Source organism: Typopeltis vanoorti, chromosome 1 (assembly GCF_054136105.1).
Source record: "Typopeltis vanoorti isolate ZY-2024b chromosome 1, IOZ_Tvanoo_1.0, whole genome shotgun sequence".
Classification (NCBI taxonomy): Eukaryota; Metazoa; Arthropoda; class Arachnida; order Uropygi; family Thelyphonidae; genus Typopeltis; species Typopeltis vanoorti.
The window spans coordinates 129,993,146-130,011,643 of NC_143549.1; the positions used below are offsets into that span (position 1 = coordinate 129,993,146).

Here is an 18,498-nt window from a genome sequence, read left to right on the forward strand (position 1 = left end):
TCATGTCCTACAATTTTGGCAATCAGGATATCTATTTTAAGTAAAAGAGAGTTTGTCACGTAGTATATATAACACCATAATAACAAATATTTTTTACAGAAGTGTTGATTCCCTGCTTGTTAATGCTTACCAATTCTCCATAGGTTGGACTGGGTCCCCAGGATATCACACTTTCATCAGCTAAAACCACTATGCTTGTGTTGCAACACCCCACACCATGAATCTGCCAACCAGTTAAATCTTGAACTGGCTTTGGATACATGAAAGCTTCACCAGACCTCTTGTTCTGTCCCCAGAAGAACAACACACCTGTTTAAAGAATAAATCTTAGAAACTCTACAGATATATACTCACCAAAGTAATATGAATCTAATTTACTTAACATATTTTCTCTAAAATGAATGGTCTATCACAATACCTGGAAACTGTTATTATCTCAAAAATAATTATAACAAAATAATACACAAGTGGAACATGTAAATTAAAACAAAAATTTAACTAGTGGTACAACATTTTGTTGTTGTCACAAAAGCATTTGCCTGAAAAGGCAAATACTTCTTCATCTCATGAAGGCAATACAAGAGTTAAGATGTAGAAAGAAAGTGACTAAAAACAAACCTAATATCCCAGTAAATACCTTCTAAAACAGTGCTTATTAAACTGGCCTTGGCCATGGGGCTGATAGAAGAGGCTGGTATTAAAATGATGAAATTCTTTATTTTATGTATGATAAAATAAATTAATAAATATGCTCAATTAGTTTATTTTTACTAACATGAATCAAAATAATCGTTCCAAGTTTCACTGATTAAATATCTGGTAACTTCTTCAGGATTAGAGAAAAATGGTACTGTAAAAAGAATTATTTCAATAATCACTACCAGGCAATGCAAGGTAACTGACCTGTAAAATCAGCACAAGAATGTTCTACAGTTTATATTACTAATAGTTTATTAATTGCATCTGAACATAGATTTTCTTTCCACTTATGTTATTTATTTTATTTATTTATTATTATTTTTTTGTACCATTTTCCTATATACTGATGAATTACCAAATAGGCAGATGAAACATGTAGGAATTATTTTGATTATAAAAAATATATTCAATCAATTTTTATAGTCAACGTCTCCCAAGATTTTGGGCAATTGATATAGCTTTCCTTGTATTTCTATCTGCTTCTATTCAGGGGCATAGTTTGCTGGAATAGACTTAATATAACAATTGTAGCAGAGCAGATATCTTTCTGAATTCATCCTGATGAATGTTCACAGCTTGCCACTGACCAGCATAGAAATGTACATAGATATCTTGTGCACTTCTTTTTTTTTTTTTCTTTTTTAACATTCATGCAACAGTACTATCCTTATTTGAGTAGAAGTAAGCCTTCCCATGTCACCATTTACTTTTTTTTTCCCTTCATTAATTCCTCTGTTACTGTTTTTATATTTTCTAAACACAATGCTAACCTTCGTCAGTGCCATCCATGTATTACACGAAGTCGCGGAGATGTTATTTCCTCACAGTGTATTAGCATTAACATTACCTATTGTTCAATGCAAACAACATCACATAAACTGCATCTTTAAAAGATCATCTATTAAACTACAGTGAGCCTGGACTAGTAGAGTAGTATGATTGTAAAGAAGCAGGAGGAAATGCTTGCTCATCAATTTGTCAGACACTTTTAGCAGATGCTGTTTCTGAGGAGGAATCAGCATTGTAATGTATGTAATAGTCACTGTCATGCAACATAAATGTGCTTCTGTCCAAAAAAAAAAAAAAGAGTGAACCCATATGAACAACTAATCCTTAGCATGAAATGCTTCCTACTCTGTGGCGTTTCTACGGAAACTGACCATTGTATTTTCAGCAAAGAGAGCGCACCATGTCATAAAGGCTGCTGCTGTAATTGAGTGGTTTGTGGACACAAATGTCACCACACTTACTGGCTTCTACAGAGTCCTAATTTCAACCCTATTGGACATTCAAGACATCTTTCACACACTGCTTGGAAAGAAGTTAATGGACACCATAGTGTAAGGAACAAACAGCCATGCCACCCACCTTTTGCTGCAGTGACTGCAGCAATCCTATGAGACATACTTTCCACAAGTGTACAATAGCAATCAATGGGAATTTTTGGCCTACTCTTCCTGTGGGCATGTAATGAGTTCCTGAACTGTTGTGGGGTAGACATCCCTTGAATAAGGTTGAAATCAGGACTCTGTGGAGGCAAAGTCAAGCATGGTTACATTCATTTCCACAAACCACACAATTACAGCAGCAGCCTTATGACACAGTGCAGTGTCTCTGCTGAAAGAGACAATGGCAACAGAGTAGGAAGCATTGCATTGTCCAGAATGTTCAGATATCTCTCAGAGTTAAATTTTCATGGCAGCACAAATGGAGGTCCGAAGTTAAACCAAGAAAAACAGAACCATACCATCATACCACCACCTCCAAATTTCATAGTTGGGGTTACGCGCTTTAGGAAGAGATGTTCGCTGAGCATCTACTCGGTAAAGGATGTAACATGATTCATCACTCCATAACACAGATTTCCAAGCTTCCACATCCCACTATACATGCTCTTTGCACCACTGAAGACAATGCTGCATGTTGGTTCAGGTAACGTGGAGGGGGGGGGGGGTCAAATATTGCAGTCCTACCATGGAAACCCATGTTGTGAACTTTGGTTCTGAATGTTTTTGTGCAGATTTATGTTCCAGTCAATGCCAGGACTCCAGGTTCAACACGTCAGCTAACAAATGGCTGTTTTTACATTGAATCCTAAGTCACATTTGGAAAGTGTGGTGGGTTGTCGAATGTGGATAGCGCTCAGATCAAAAATCACTGATTTTTGACCTGAGATGGCCCAATTTGTCAACAATTTGCTGAACAGATACGACTGTAACATGGCATCCTACCACAACACATCTTTCAAACTTCATCAGTTCCCTTCTCGCAGCCAATTCACCCAGACACAGTTGCACTGATTTGGGAGCATCGCATTCTCCCAATTTATCCCAATTACAAACACGACTCATTACATGGCATGATAAGCTGCGAATAAAGGGATGCAAACTACAGGCCTTTGGTTATATAGGTCTACTTGTTGTAAACGTTTTTCCATGGTTTGTCAAGATATCTGTGTACCTGTGCTTGAATGAAGCTGATTTGCAAGCTGACCTGCCATGGTGCATCAATTGCATTTTGCTGTTAGAACCAAAAATCTGTCTTCATGCTCCATGGCAGAGCAAGGGCAACCTCTTATCAAATGTCTGGAACACATTCCACTGGTTTGAAATGCTGCTCAAGGCCTGGATACAATACTGTGAGATTCTGGATGTCCATGGATCATCATACTACAGTAAACATGGCAACAAGGCATTAGATCCTAGCGATGGTGGTCTGGAAGACAGGATAGTAAAAACAGACTCAGGAGAAGCAGATAAAATAATATGGGAAGAAACGTATGGTAAAAGAATAAGAATGAAAAGGATCAGTATTATCCTTAGGAAGTCCCCTCCAACATGAACACATGCCTCATATGGAGGGACATATGAGGCATGTGTCAAATAACCTGCATGAATATAAAGAAGGATTTCACCTAATGTGACTGATTAATTTGATTTAATGCATTTCTCTATTACTTCTCTGCAACTGTTTATGCCACTACTGTATTTATCACTATGAAGACACCTTGGACACTTGTTCCCAATTTCAACACTTCCAAGATGTTTTGGCTGGCATGGGTTACAAATTACTGTGTTTAGTAACTTAAAGACAAATAAAGATTTTTTTTTTCCCTTCAAGTTACACAGTGATCAGAATTCATCATAAAAAATTATGGAAACAACTACTGTGTTAGAGTAAATCTTCAGTTTAATATAAACCAATCTAAAAACTCAACATTTCAAGCTTCACTACAATCTGCATGGTATGCTAAAGTTACATAGATATGGTCAACCATTAAAACTATTGGCCTGACCTCCGGTGAAAAAAAAAACAACTTACTACATCAACACTAGAGTCCTATTATTATTATTATCTATTTGGTTACAAAAATAAAAGCTAGAGAGCAACAAGTTCACACAAAGTTACTCATAAGTATACATATAAATTACAACAAAACAGTATGGATGGTGGCCAATAAAAGCTGAAATAATTGCTTAGAGTCCTAAAGTCAGGGTGCTGGAAAACTTGAGTAGGCTGAATATGTGCCATCCAAATTCTTGGGATTTTATGCCACCATTATTGTTAAGATTAGAATGGTTAATTAATTTTATTTGATTAATATTAAACTGAAGTTTTACTCTAACACGGTAATTGTTTCCGTATTGATTTTTGTTGACAAAAATGTGTACATATACAAATTCATCCTAAATGGTTAAGAATTATAAGTTGTCACTGTATAGTAGTCAGTCAGTCTTATCTACTCTACTGGAATTTGGTGTTTCATCCAGAAATACCATGTATGGTGCTTGTGCCAGGTTTGTTAGTGTGGCATACATGTTTTGCACATATGCCACATCTGTCAGGAGCTTAGCTGAGTGTGAAACATGTCTTTTCCACATCATGTGGACACATTTTTATACGTTCCATATATATGGCAGGCCAGTTTCAAGTTTTTTCATTAGAATTTTTGTTTAAAACTAATATTTATGAAGTGTCTTCATGGTATAGGTAATATCTTAAAAGTACATTTAAAAATAGCATTATTAATAATATTTTAATATTAATAATTATTATTAAAATATTAGTTGCTTTGGTTTCTGTGCCAAGTGAAAGATATATGAATAATTAGCAATATTTCTGTTTTCTGATTATACCATGGTGCATTATCTACAAAAATCAAAAGAAGACAAAGGCATTTATTGCAATCAGTACCCCCACCCCTACCATTCCTATCTCTAGGAATATAGAACTGCACTTTTATATGGTAGTATGCTAAATTTACTGATGTAAGCTAAAACTGCGTACAATTTTTTTTTTTTATTTAAATGAAATGCTGCTTCAATAATTTTTATTAGAATTATCAAATCATTAAGTTGCCATTGTTTTATATATTGGTGCTGAATAATATTTTTCACATTATCGATAGTTCCCATTCCTATTTCCCTTCAGTTCAGTCATCAAAAATAAACTAAACATTATACAGAAAACTGAAGTCACTGTTAACTACAGTTAACATTTCATAATCTTTAAAATAATCAGATACTATTTTTATATCATTTACATTCTTCTGTAAATGATTCATAATCTTGTAATATAAAATTGCTCATATATTTCAGTCTCAAATAAAGTCTCTAGATTCATCACCAAGTTTAAAAATTTTGCATAAAACCTCATAATTCTTTATTTTGCTTTTATACCTCAGGTGATTTCCAAAAACAAGATAAGTATTGCTAATCTTTTATGATTAGCCAGGCCTTTCTTTCTTGGAGTTAAAAGACAGAAGGAATAGATCCAATGTCTCGATAATTCTTAGAAAAAAAATTTTCCTTATCGATTATTTTAAAATAGGTTTTTAGGGTTTACTGTATTTCCTGCTATTGTAAGTTTTGCATATGCCTGTGCAGCACTCTGGTGATGGTGTGGGAGATTTATTCCTTTTAATATTTATTCATAAATCCCCCCCCCCCCCTTTTAACCAAGGTTCTTCATAAATATGCATCTGAATAACTACAGTTTATAGGATGACATGTAATTCAATTTCTATCATAGTAATTTATTGCATATTCCATAATACACCTGTAATTGGATATTTGTTTATCTGTAATTAATCTATGTGCATTCAATGCCTATTCTTTACCTTAGATGTGCCAGTCATAAGCAAATGGTTCATATATGTTAATGCAAACCTCTTAGAAATCTCTATCAGATTTACATTATTGCCTTCTAGGTATCAAGGTTTGTTCAAAAAACATACTTAAAGTTAAAACAATAAATTAGACAAAAATTTTGAATATGATGCTGTCATTATAGATATAAAGAAATTTTCTTTATAAACAATTTGCCACTAGAGTTAACATGTAAAATAAAAGTTACACATACCAAGTTCATTTACAGCCATACTATAAGTGCCACCAGCATATACACTTTTCACTCCTCGATTAGGCCCATCAAATGACTTGATAAGTCGTGGCACAAGTTCATCTTTCTGTTCTGCATGACCTAATCGACCATATCCTCCAAATCCCCAAGAAAAACATCTCTTATTAGTATCAAGAACAACCTGAAAGTTAGGTAAATGAAAAATTACTGTAAATCACAGTAGTGATTTTTACAACTCAGAAAAAAGTAACCCATTAAATCATGTTGATATAGGGATACTAACTATATTTATTTAATTATTAAGCCTATATTTCTATCTTAGTCACTTTTACAGGCATAAAGCAAGATATGCATATAGACACACAGAAAGGACCAACAATGAAGTGAATCAGAATGAGTACTAAAATGATACAATCTTGGGCAGATTAGGACTGCAGGATTATGCCTGTGTGCCTATTCCTACCTTTATACCTGTGATGCCTTAGCGAACAATGTACAATACTGGCTTAATAATATTTTTATTTTTTTTTAATTTTTTTTTTTAAATATTAGTCCTATACAAGGCAGGTAGGAGAACCTATAACACATCAGTATCTATATATGTGCTGCAGTTGACAGCTGAGAAAGAAGAAATCTATTAATATTTTACTTAAAAGAGTTTGGAGGTTGTAGTTGTTTAAGAACACTTTATGAGGAAGGAGAGAAGAGAGAGAGAGAAATGAATTGAATTAAACAGGAAAGGGAGATACACTGGCATGTCTGCAGTTGTACTGAAAAGGGATGTTAGGCAGCTGATAACCATCTGTTGGACCTATTAAAAGAAAAGCAGCAATTGAGTAGTCTTCATGAAAAAAAAAAAAAAAAACAGATCTGAAAAAATGCATTTATGAGGTAGATTGAAGTGTGTGTGTGTTAATATTTCACCTTGGTGTTGGCTCATTAATCCAATTAGTTAAATAAATAATTATTATTTATTGCAGATAATCAATGTTTCTCTTGCAAATCTAATGGTCCTGACAGGAATAAAATATCTCAAAAGAGATATGTTCTAAGATGTTTTAGATGCAATAAACCTGGTCATTTTGCTAAAGACTGTTATGTTAGGGATAAACTTTGTTTTCAAAATAAGAAATCTGAGAATATAGGAAATTTTGAAAATAATTATTATTCCAATATCATATTGACAAGGACAGAAATGTCAAACTACTCATTAGACATGGGTAAAGCTAAAGACAGCTCAAACCCTAAAAGAGAGTTTGATGTAGCATTAGCTCCTTATGCTAATGGAAATAATCCTTGACAGTTCTACAAGCATTTATTGAAAATGTGCCTTGTGAAATCTTACTTGACACAGGTGCTCACAATTCACTCATTTCTTATAGTTTGTTTAACAAAATTAAAACTTTAATTACAAATGACATTTTAGTTTTACGTTATCCAATTAAACTGAAGGGTATATTTGAATCAGAAATTTCAGCTGATAAGCAAATAAATGCTTTTATTTCAATTCCTTGTTTTCCTTTGAAAGTTTGTCATCCATTAGTAGTTCTTAAAGAATCTTGTAATCCAAATGTACAAGTAATATTTGAAATTGATTTTCTTAAACGTCTTTCTTAAATTTTCTTATATTGAGACTCGAAAAAAAGATGAGAGGGAAAACATTGAGGAAATAAAAGAGAATCTAATGCAGAATTCACTGAAATCAGTAAACACTAGTTAAGAAAGGAATAGAATTCTGAAATTCTTTAAATCTGCCTTTGAAGTTTTCTCTGGTGTTTTCACAGAGAATATTGTTTCAATGTCTTGCATTAATGCAGTAGAACACTCAGTGCAGATTTGTACTCAATCTCCTATTTACATTAGGCAATATCAGACTCCACTGAAATATATGGAGCAATTTTAGAAACTGCTGCAGGAATAATTGAAAAGTCAAATTCTCAGTAGAATAGCCCATTCACCTTAACTGAAAAACCAAATGGAAGCCTAAGGTTTGTCTTAGACTTGAGAGCCATCAATAAGGTTACAAAGCCTATTGATTTCTTTTTTTGTTTTGTTTATTGGATTTAAATTCTGGGTACTTTCAGATCCCTTTGAAGAAAGAAGACAGAAAATACTTTTTTGTCTTCTTTCTTCAAAGGGATGAAGGGATTTCGTTATTTACTACTAGATAGCAGAAATATCAGCTATGTAGATTACCACAAGGCGCAAGAAATCCTGCCATGCCATTCCAATCTTTAATGAATTCTGTGTTATCAGATATGTTGAGAAATGGAGTCATCTGTTTTCAGGATGATCTTCTGATTTATTCAAAGGATCTAGTCATTGTAAAATCCTGTGGAATGTTTTAAAGAGATTAGATGAAGCTAACTTATCTGTAAAGTGCTCTAAATGCCAATTTTTCTTAAAAGAAGTTGAGTATTTAGGTCATAAAATCAGCACAGCAACAAAGGAATTATTCCAACTTAGTCAAAAGTAGAAAGCATATTATCAGCTAAACCTCAAAAAACAGTTATGCACGTTCGTAAATTCATTGGCATGTTAAATTTCTATAGAAAATTTATTCCTATTGTTCACATCTATTAAGACCCATTGTGTACTTGATAAGGAAGATTTTAGATTCAACTAGGACAAAGCCCAACAAGAAACATTTGACAACTTAAAACTGGCATTAACCAAAGCTCCAGTTCTCATTTATCCAAAATTCGGTGAAATTTTTTTATCTTTCTGCTGATGCTTCAAATGACTGCATTGTTGCTGTATATTATCAAGAAAAGAAAGAGAAAGAAGGAGAAAATTTTAGGCCAGTAACTTTTATTAGAAGGAAATTATCAGGTCCAGAATTGAACTATTCGACCTTAGAAAAGGAAGCAGTAGCTTCCTTTTTTAAGGTCATGTGTGCACGTTATTGATATTATTATTGTCAAACCTCATAATTCTCCTGAGAAAATTTAGTTACTTCTTGTTAGGACAACCTATTAAAATAAGATCTGATCACCAGTCTCTGTCATTCCTAAGTATTGTGAAGGATAAAAATCAACATATAATTAGGTGGGCATTGGAATTGCAGGAATATAATATTGATGTGGCTTATATTCCAGGAAAAAGAAATATAGTAGCTGATTATCTATCTAGATCTCTAGGATCTGGTGATGATAAATCATTCAGGGATAACCATTGGAATCAAAATGAAGAGAAGTCCAAAGTTCATGTCATTCATAAGATGAATAAAGAATTAAGTTCACAGAAAACCAGATAGTATATTAAACATTTCATAAAGTATAAGTAATTTGCACTAGGAAATTTAGTATTGTTAGATGATAAATCTAGTATAAAAAGAGTTGGGAAATTAGGAAGGAAAGCTTCAGGTCCATATAGAATTTTAAACCAACTTTCTCCTGTGAATTTTAGGATTCAAGATGTCAGAAATCCTAGTAAATTTGTAAATGTACACTCTGATAGGTTAAAAAGGGAATTTTTAGGGAGGAGAAATTTAATTATGTTAGGAGATGATATGAATAAAATATTGAAAGATGAGGATTGTTTTCCTGATAACTAATTATGCATCTCATTCACAATCAGATGGTAGAAAAGAGAATAGTTTCAAACCTCATAATTCAAAAACACAGCAGAGGAGAAAATTAAATTCGGATAAAACAAAAACCCAATGCAAAAAATTCCAGAAGCTCCAGGGTACATAATTCAGATAATGTACAACATAAGAGTGATGATAATCAAAAAGAATCTAAGATGGATGAAATAGTGAGAGTATTATAGGTTAGTTAATTTAGAATTAAATAAACCAGAGGAATGTGAAAATAGCTGTAATTTAGTTAATGAAGATACAGAATCTCAGCCTATAGAATTTGATTCTGATAGTGATGATTCTGTAAACTCAGAACATAATTCAAATAATTTACGTGAAATATTTGAAAAGTACAGAAATGAAATTCGTAAATATAATGAATTGGGAGATGTAAATTCCCAATTATCTCTAGCATCAGATAATTCTGAAACTAGTACCTATTCAGAGATTGTAAATAATGATCAGCAAGAACCTCCTATTATTATTTAAGATCTAGGAATAAGCATCATTAAAAGTTTTGTTAGATGTAAGATAAAAATTTTGAAATTTAAAAAAAAAAATTTTTTTTGAGAGAAAGATGAAACTGATGTAAAAATAATCATAATTTACCATTATGAATCTTTTTACAATTATTTCTATATGTTAAATATATTATTAATTTTGGTTTTGTAACACATACATTGACATTTGCAACGTGCACGTTCTTGATATTATTATTGTCAAAATGAAATGTAAATGTAAACCATGTGAAATTGATGTACTTACTAGATTCTGATAGTTACATTATTTTCAAACTTTTTATTGTAATTTAAAACTATTAAGTTTTGAGATATTTATTGTGTTTTGTAAAGGCATTCTTATTATGCTAACGGAGATAACATGTCAACTATTATGCATAACTTCTTGCTTGCCATTTACATAGAGTGTGCATGCTCGGCAAGGAGTTTGATGGGTGATTGACAGCTGACAGAGAGAGCGTTCAGTATTGGGGTACCAAGGAAAACAAAAGGGAGATCTAATGGAAGTTTAAGAATGCAGACCAGAGAAATTTTGTTCTTAGGAAATTTTTAAGTTTTACGTGACAGTCAGGAGAATGTTAATAGAATCTGTAAAGGAATTGTAGAACTGTGAGTCTATAATCTGGATGAGTTGAGACTGTCAACAAGTATTTAGTAAATAAAAGTTGATATTGCAGCCAACATTTTAATTGAATGTTTGAGGAAACACTGAATGGAGAGTTTCATATTTTATCTTATGGACACCAGATTACTATGGAAAAAGTAACTGGTGAAATATGAAACTGTCAAGTGGCTTAACATGAAGAGAGCAACTTAGATATGTTGTTTATGAAGTAGTATAAGAAACTTTTTTCCTCTGGCACAAAAATTAGTAAATTGTGTGTTAAATAGAACTGCAAGAGGTAAGAATGTTTATACTTCAATGAGACAGGAAGATTAATCTTGTATGCTACATGAGGGAGATGAAAATGGATCCCATGAAAAAGAAGAAGAAAAATTTTAAAGGGCCTAACAAAGAAACTTACTCTGATGAATATTAAACAAGGTTTAATATTCATCAAACAATCAAACAATCCAATAATAGAATAAGTCAGGGAATAAATGATTTTAATCATTTTGGATAAGAAAATATCTAACGTGCAGATTTATTTTAGGCCTTGGCCAGTTATTTTTGTAGTTATGTAATTTTATTTAAAGTGTAAATATTGTTTTAGTTTCATTATATGTATATATTTTTTACATTGGTCTTGAGTCAGTGATTTTCCAGATTCTAAACAAAATAGTTAAAAGTCAATATGCCAATCAGAATTGAACCCCTGTTGAAATTAAATTAACACTTGGAGTAAACATCTCTTTATAGAGATGAAATAAAATAAGCAATCTCTTAACACTATATTCAGGCAATAACCAATGGGGAAAAGGAGTAGCTATAGTACTCAATACTAAATATGAAGCTAATTTCTTGAATGGCAGACAATATCAAGTAGATTGATGTGGGCAAAATATCAGAATGTGGGAACTGCACAATAAGACTTATTTGTGCCTAGGGTTCTACAAAAGGTTCTACTAAGGTAGAAATGGAAGCATTTTTTGAGACTTTAGAGAAAGCAACTGACAAATTGAAAAAAATAAAAGTTGAGCCTTGTTTGGGGATCTAAATAGCAGAGTAGAAAATGATTGTCAGACATACAAAAATATTTTGGAAAAATTTGGAGAAAAGAGCAAAGCTAATAATAATGGCAAATACTGGTCGGATTTCTGCTCAGGACATGGACTGGTTATTACTAACATAATGTTCCAACATAAAAATGTGCATAAAAGCCTCATTGACTATGTTATCATTGATAATGATGTTTTCTCATGGGTGCAGGACATTAGTGTACAGAGGATTTGAAATTGGAAATGATCACCATTTAGTCTTGAGCAGGATAAAATTGAATTTCATATTAAAAAGAAGAACATATAAGAAAGTTTTAAAGTGAATAAAAGTTGAGCAACTCTCAGATGTGAACTGTAGAGTAAAATACACAAACATTATTGAAGAAAAACTGAAAGAGTTTGAGAACAGGAACCAAACCTTGAAGATTCAATGGCAAGCAATGAAGAAAACATTGACCGATTCAGCCAGAGAGGCATGTGGTGAGGTTGTCTGCAAGGATAGAAAAATCAGAATCCCATGGTGGACACAGGAAGTTAAAGAGGCAGTGAAGGAAAAGAAGAAAGCATATTGAAAGTTCCTTGAGAATAAGTCAGCTTGTGCTCTTAAAGAATACAGAGACAAATGTAAGAAAGCTAAACACTGTGTAAAACTAGCTAAACAAAAGTCATGGGAAGACTTTGGCAAGAGCATAGAAAATAAATATCAGTAATGCGGCAAAATATTGTTGAAAAAGCTCAGAAATGGAGAAAAGAGTACAGTAAAAGGACTTAGAGATGATAAAAGTGATGAAAACTGGAGAAAAAGATATCCTTCATGTATGGAGTAATTACTTCAAAAAATTGCTCAATGAAACAAGCAGTGACAACACAGTGGTTAAAAAAATGCTGAACAGCATATAATCAGGAATACATATCCATACTTGAAGTAGAAAAAGCCATCAAAAGCTTGAAATGTGGAAAGGAAGCAGGAGTAGATGATAAAAGTATGCTATCATATTATTTCCTATTGTCATCATTTCAGTCCTCACCAGAATAATGGAGAAAGTCCCCAACAGTCGACTTTCTGAATAACAACTGAATGGATAAAAAGTAGCATCTAAAACTGGAAAAGAATGCCTAGTTTTTTTTAGAGATTGAGGAATTTATTGATGTGATGTTTTCATGCCAGGACAGGCTAGAGATAAATGTCAGTCTGTGGAGAGAGAAAGATGTACAGTCCAGTCTGGTGATTTGTATTACTGTGTATTACTGAGAGTAAGGGAAAGTGAGCTGCAATCCCTTTCATGAGAGAAAAGGCAAGACAGCATTCTGATTCTGATGAGAATGAAGTGACCAGATTATCCTCACCCCACTGAAGGATGGCATGAGATCAGTGTTTAAGACACTGGTTGCAAATGACCTTGATGCATGGAATGTGGTGTAGTTTGTCCAATGAGTAGGGTGAATGAAGTGTACTATTGTAGAATGTTGTAGACTGGATTAGTATAGGTCATTTACTGAGAATAGGTCATTTAGGTATGCAAAAAAAGAGAATAGGTGATAGAACACAAAAAAATGTCCTGAAGAACTGCTGCATTAGTGGCAAAGCTCAAAAGAAGGATCCATCCACCATGGCATGGCATGGAGTGAATGACCACAGAAAAACTGGCTACTCAGCTACAGCAAAGTGGCAGGTAGACCAAAAGATGGCAATTTACTGAGAAGGCCTCAATGCCAGGCACAATTAAATACTCTGAAAATGTCAAGGGCAGCAGCACATTTATCCAAACCTTTCCATACCATGTGTCCGGTAGTGGGTGATGTAGACTTAGACTAAGAAGCTGGCTCTGGATTTAGATTGGCAAAATCCATATTAGTAGTTGTTGATTAACTGACGATTTCTATGAAGAAGTCAACTGTTGACAATTTTCTCCATTATTCTGGTGATGACAATAAGAGGTAGTTTGATAGCATACTTTTATTTCCCTTTTTTGGAATAGGCTGGATATGTGCTTCCTTCTACAGAGTGGGATAAGTAACAGATGAGTATGAAAGAGATTGTAGAGATGATGGAGAGGAGGAAGGGGATCCAGGTGTTGTAATTTAATAAACAACAACACATTTCCAGAACAATGAATTGGTGTGTGTGTGTGGGAGGGGGTCCCTATAAAATGGCCCACTCAATCTCCAGATTTATTAACTTTAGTTTTTATTTATAGGGCTATGTTAATTCTCAAGTTTACTATAACAAACACCATGGAACTCAAATAGCATATTCAGGAAGCCATCACAACAATTTCTACATCTGTACTGCAGTGTACCATTGAAGAAACTGAATGCAAATTAATTATTGGACATGATAGACAGCATGTAGAGATTTATTAGCATTTAGATCTACATCTAAATGCTAATAATTGACATCTGCACTTGTTATTTTAGTTCTTACTATTTACTTCTAAGACCTTTAATAAAAAAAAAAAAATTAAATAAATAAAAATTAATTAATATTTCTTTTTTGGATGTCCTGTATAAGATATTCCCTATTTGTTAGTTTCTAATATATCCCAAAGCAAATATATGATTCCCCCCATCTATGCAGTTTTGGTTTCAATTGAAGCACATGCCACACACAATTTGTGGCATGCCTGCCAGACATGCAAAAGGTATGAGGTCTGCTGTAGAATAAGAATGGTGAAATCCGTACTGGTAATCAATAATTATGATGGATCTCCAGGCAGTTGTTGACCTTTGAAAATATCGGAGTGAGGAAACTGAGACATTACTCTGATGGCTAACTTTTATCTTACTTTTTAGGACATATTGGATAAAGGCTTGCTTATATACTGATAGACAGATGCTAAGTGAGTATGACAGCTTATATACACCCTATGTCCAAAAAGAAACCGAACTTTTGATAGAAAATAAAACACAGGCCAATTATAATTATTCAAATCATTCATTTCAATCAATATCCTCTCCCTCAGCTTTGATACAACATTTGGCATGGTCAATTAATTCATTAAATGAGTTTTTTATATCGGTTTTTGGGATACTGTTGAGGGTCGTGGTTACTGCCGCTCAAACATTTTCAATGGTGTCGTATCGCTTTCCTTTCATCAGCAAATGAAGTCAGGGAAGAGAAAGAAGTCACAGGGTGCTAAATCAGGTGAATATGGTGAGTGATCCAACACACAAACTTGGTTTTTACTCAAAAACTGCCTCACAATGTTCGAACAATGAGATGGTGCATTATCATGCAAAAGTGACCAGCTGACTGCATCACGATATTCATGCTGTATGCAACGAATTCTCGCTATCAATCGCTTCAAAACTTTGAGATAAAACTCACTATTTAGCCAGGCAGAATGAATTCTTTCTGGACAATGCCCTTGGAATCGTAGAAACAAATCAGCATTGTCTTTACTTTTGACTTCTTCGAGCAACTTTTTTTCGGATACCCCTCTTCTGGTGGTCTCCAATCAGCACTCTGGCGCTTTGTTTCGGGCTCAAAACACCATTTCGTCACCAGTAACAATCGGGTTACGAGCGGTTTAAATGAGGTCCTTGCAGTGTTCAATTTGATACATTTTTTAGTTGTCGGTTAACTTGTGTGGAACAAATCACGAATTCAATTTACTAAGGCACAAACGCCTGTCAAAATGTTGTGCACAGTTGATTTTGGAATTCCCAATTCATCTTCAATCACTCTCACAGACGATGTTGGGTTTTCTTTGATGAATCACGCACTTTTTGGATGTTAACTTCGCTCAGTCCAGTTTTTGGACAGCCAGGATTTTTGTCATCCTCAAGTGTCTCACGACCACTTTGAAATCACTTAAAACACTCGTAAACTTGAGTATGGGATAAGCATTCATCACCGTATGCTTTTTGAAGCATTTGATGCGTTTCTGTAAAACTTTTTATCAAGTTTAACATAAAAAAGTCAATCACAGCTCTCTGTTTGAAACTCATTTTCTGACCATTCATCAAAACACAGTCACTCTTGGCACTATTATAACTCGACTTCTAATGAAACAAATGTCATAAACTGTTGACACAACACTAATGGAGGTTGCTGCTTTCGACAAGACAACAAAAAGATGCAACAGGTGGCACCACTAGTTTCTTTTATTTTCAAAAAGTTTGGTTTCTTTTTGGACAGAAGGTGTGGGAAACAATGGATGGATATTAATCTGATGAACAACTGGAGGAAGAGATAACATCTTGACTAGACGATGTATTATCAAGACTAATGAGAATTTTTCCAGTGTACTTCTAGCAAAAGATGAGAGGAGAAATGTGGTGAATAGTTTGTTGTACTGGGAGGTGATTTCTCTTAGTCTCTCTTTAGATGATGTTATCATGAAATCACCAAGATGCGAGAAAGGTGGAAACAAGGAATATGCCCAATAGACAAGTGAAGGAACTAGAAGGCAAACTTACATCATTTGGCCCTTACAAAGTCTGCTTTGGATTTGCTGCCACAGACTGCAAAAAGCACATTTTTGCAGTCCCTGATAAGAGAACTATGGCTTAAATAGAAATTAGGAATTTGCAAAGGAGAAGGCCCTCATTTCAATAAGGATTATTTCAGTCAATTGGTCAGAACAGATGTTTGGATCAGGAGAGCAGAAATAGTAATCATACCACAGAGAAGAGTGTGGAAATTCCAAAAGTCACCCCTCTGCAGAAAAGATATGGTTAATGTTATATCATTCAAGTAATGAGAAGAAATGAAGGAAATAGAGGTAGATGTACAAGGGCTACTCCATCACATCAATGGACTGCAGTGCGGTCCATTGATGTGGTGCATGTAACAGACTGGGTGAGGTAAAGGATCTAAGATAGTAGTTAGGAAATGCAAAAGTGCAACAGCACAAACAAGCTCTTTCACTGGGATAGAAGACACTGCATCTGACAAAATATTATATTTTTCATCCATTTTACTCTAGCATAAGCAAATAAAAAGTTGCACACGAATGCACCTTCATGACTGTGCTATATGTATATAATACATACATACATACATACCGTATTTTTTGATAGATAATGCACCCCCCCCAACATTTATCACTCCTTTTGATGTATAGATAATGTGCATGTGCCAACTAGTGGTAGAGTTAGGAAGTACAGACAGAGGAATTCTTTAAAAGCACATGCGTTGCTAGTAGCAGTGGTCTATTATTCCATACATTCTGTTTTAAAATATTTCATACAGTAAATCATTATTTGTTTATATTTTGTTATTAGATCTGAATTACCCATGGAAGACAGAAATACTTCCCGGAGAAAAATCCTATACAGCACCATTCAAGCTTGAAGGTGGTAGAAGTAGCAAAGGAAAAAGGAAATCGTGAAGTTGGTAAATTGTTCACTGTTGGAGAAAGTAGTGTTCGTGAATGGCAAAAGGCTGAAACAGTCCTGAAATGTTTACGAAAAAACATGCTATGAGGTTTAGAAGGTGCTTGTGGCCAACCATAGAAAAAAAACTGTTTGATTGGGTTGTTAGTGAAAGAGCTAAAGGCATGATAATATCTACTGTCTGTGTGTTGCAGGAATCGAAAAGAATTGTGTAAAACGATAATATAAAGGATTTCAAGGCCTACCCATGTTGGGTTTTTGGATTTATGAAGAGAAACAATTTAAGTATGAGCTCCTCCACTAGCGTTGGATAAAATTTGCCGTGCGACTGGGAAGTGAAAGTAGCTAAATTTCATTTGTTTCTGAGAGAAAACTTGTGTGGGGTTTGATGCTTGTCACTTTGGGAATATGGATGAGGTTGCCATAAGTTTTGACATGCCTAGTTCTAGGACTGTGAATCTGAAAGGAGCAAAAGAGGGTTCAGTTGCTACAATAGGGCAGCACAAAAGTTACTTTACACTAACTTTACTGTGGTTCTCTGCATAACTGCAGATGGTTCCAAACTGCCACCGATGGTGATTTTCAAAAGAAAGACTGTTCCAAAAGGTTGTGATTCCAAAGATATTATTGCTACTGCTAATGATAAAGGTTGGATAAATTCCAAGGTTATGAAATTTTGGTTGGAGAATGTGTGTGTGGCAAAAGAGAAAAATGGCATTTTTAAACCCAAAATCTTTGTTAGTGTTGGAGTCGTAGGGTACACATGACAGCAGAGGTTAAAACAATTGTAAGTATTCCAAATTGGCTGTCATTTCAGGTGATTTAACAAAAAAAAAAAAAAAAAACCTCCAACCCCTTGATCTTGCAGCAAATAAACCATTCAAAGACAATTTGCAGGCTAAGTGGGAGGAAGACTGGATGATGAATGGCATCACGAATATAACAAAACAGGGCAGATGAAAAGAACGTTATATAAAGATATAGTTATGTGGATTGTAGAAAGTTGGGCTGCTGTAAGTGAAAACTGTGTTAGAAATGGTTTTATTAAAGCACAAGGGAATGAAGTGGTGTCCGGTGACAATTATTATGAAGCTGAAGAAATACCAAACGAAATTTTTATCGCAATTGATTCTTTCAATATTGAGTCTGATCAAGAATTTTTTGGATTTGAATAGTGTAATGTTCAATAAATATTAAGCAATACTTCTACCTTAGTTTTGTTATTACATTTGATTTACCTCTCATACCTTTCAAATGTATACCGTGCGTGTTCATTTTTAACGAACTTAGACTTTTTTGAATAGATAACGTGCGCGTTATCTATCTAAAAATATGGTA

The 18,498-nt window shown here is 33.9% G+C and overlaps 1 protein-coding gene across 1 annotated transcript in view; it reads right to left on the reverse strand.

Annotated features, from left to right (window-relative positions):
• LOC150110425 (protein RCC2 homolog) overlaps positions 1-18,498 on the reverse strand; it is a 198,403-nt gene that overhangs the window by 21,730 nt on the left and 158,175 nt on the right. The window contains exons 8-9 of the mRNA XM_090393729.1: positions 6,061-6,241; positions 131-309 (exon numbers count right to left, since the gene is read on the reverse strand). Coding sequence (XP_090249855.1) covers positions 131-309; positions 6,061-6,241 — 360 coding nt within the window. The remainder of the gene's footprint in view (positions 1-130; positions 310-6,060; positions 6,242-18,498) is intronic.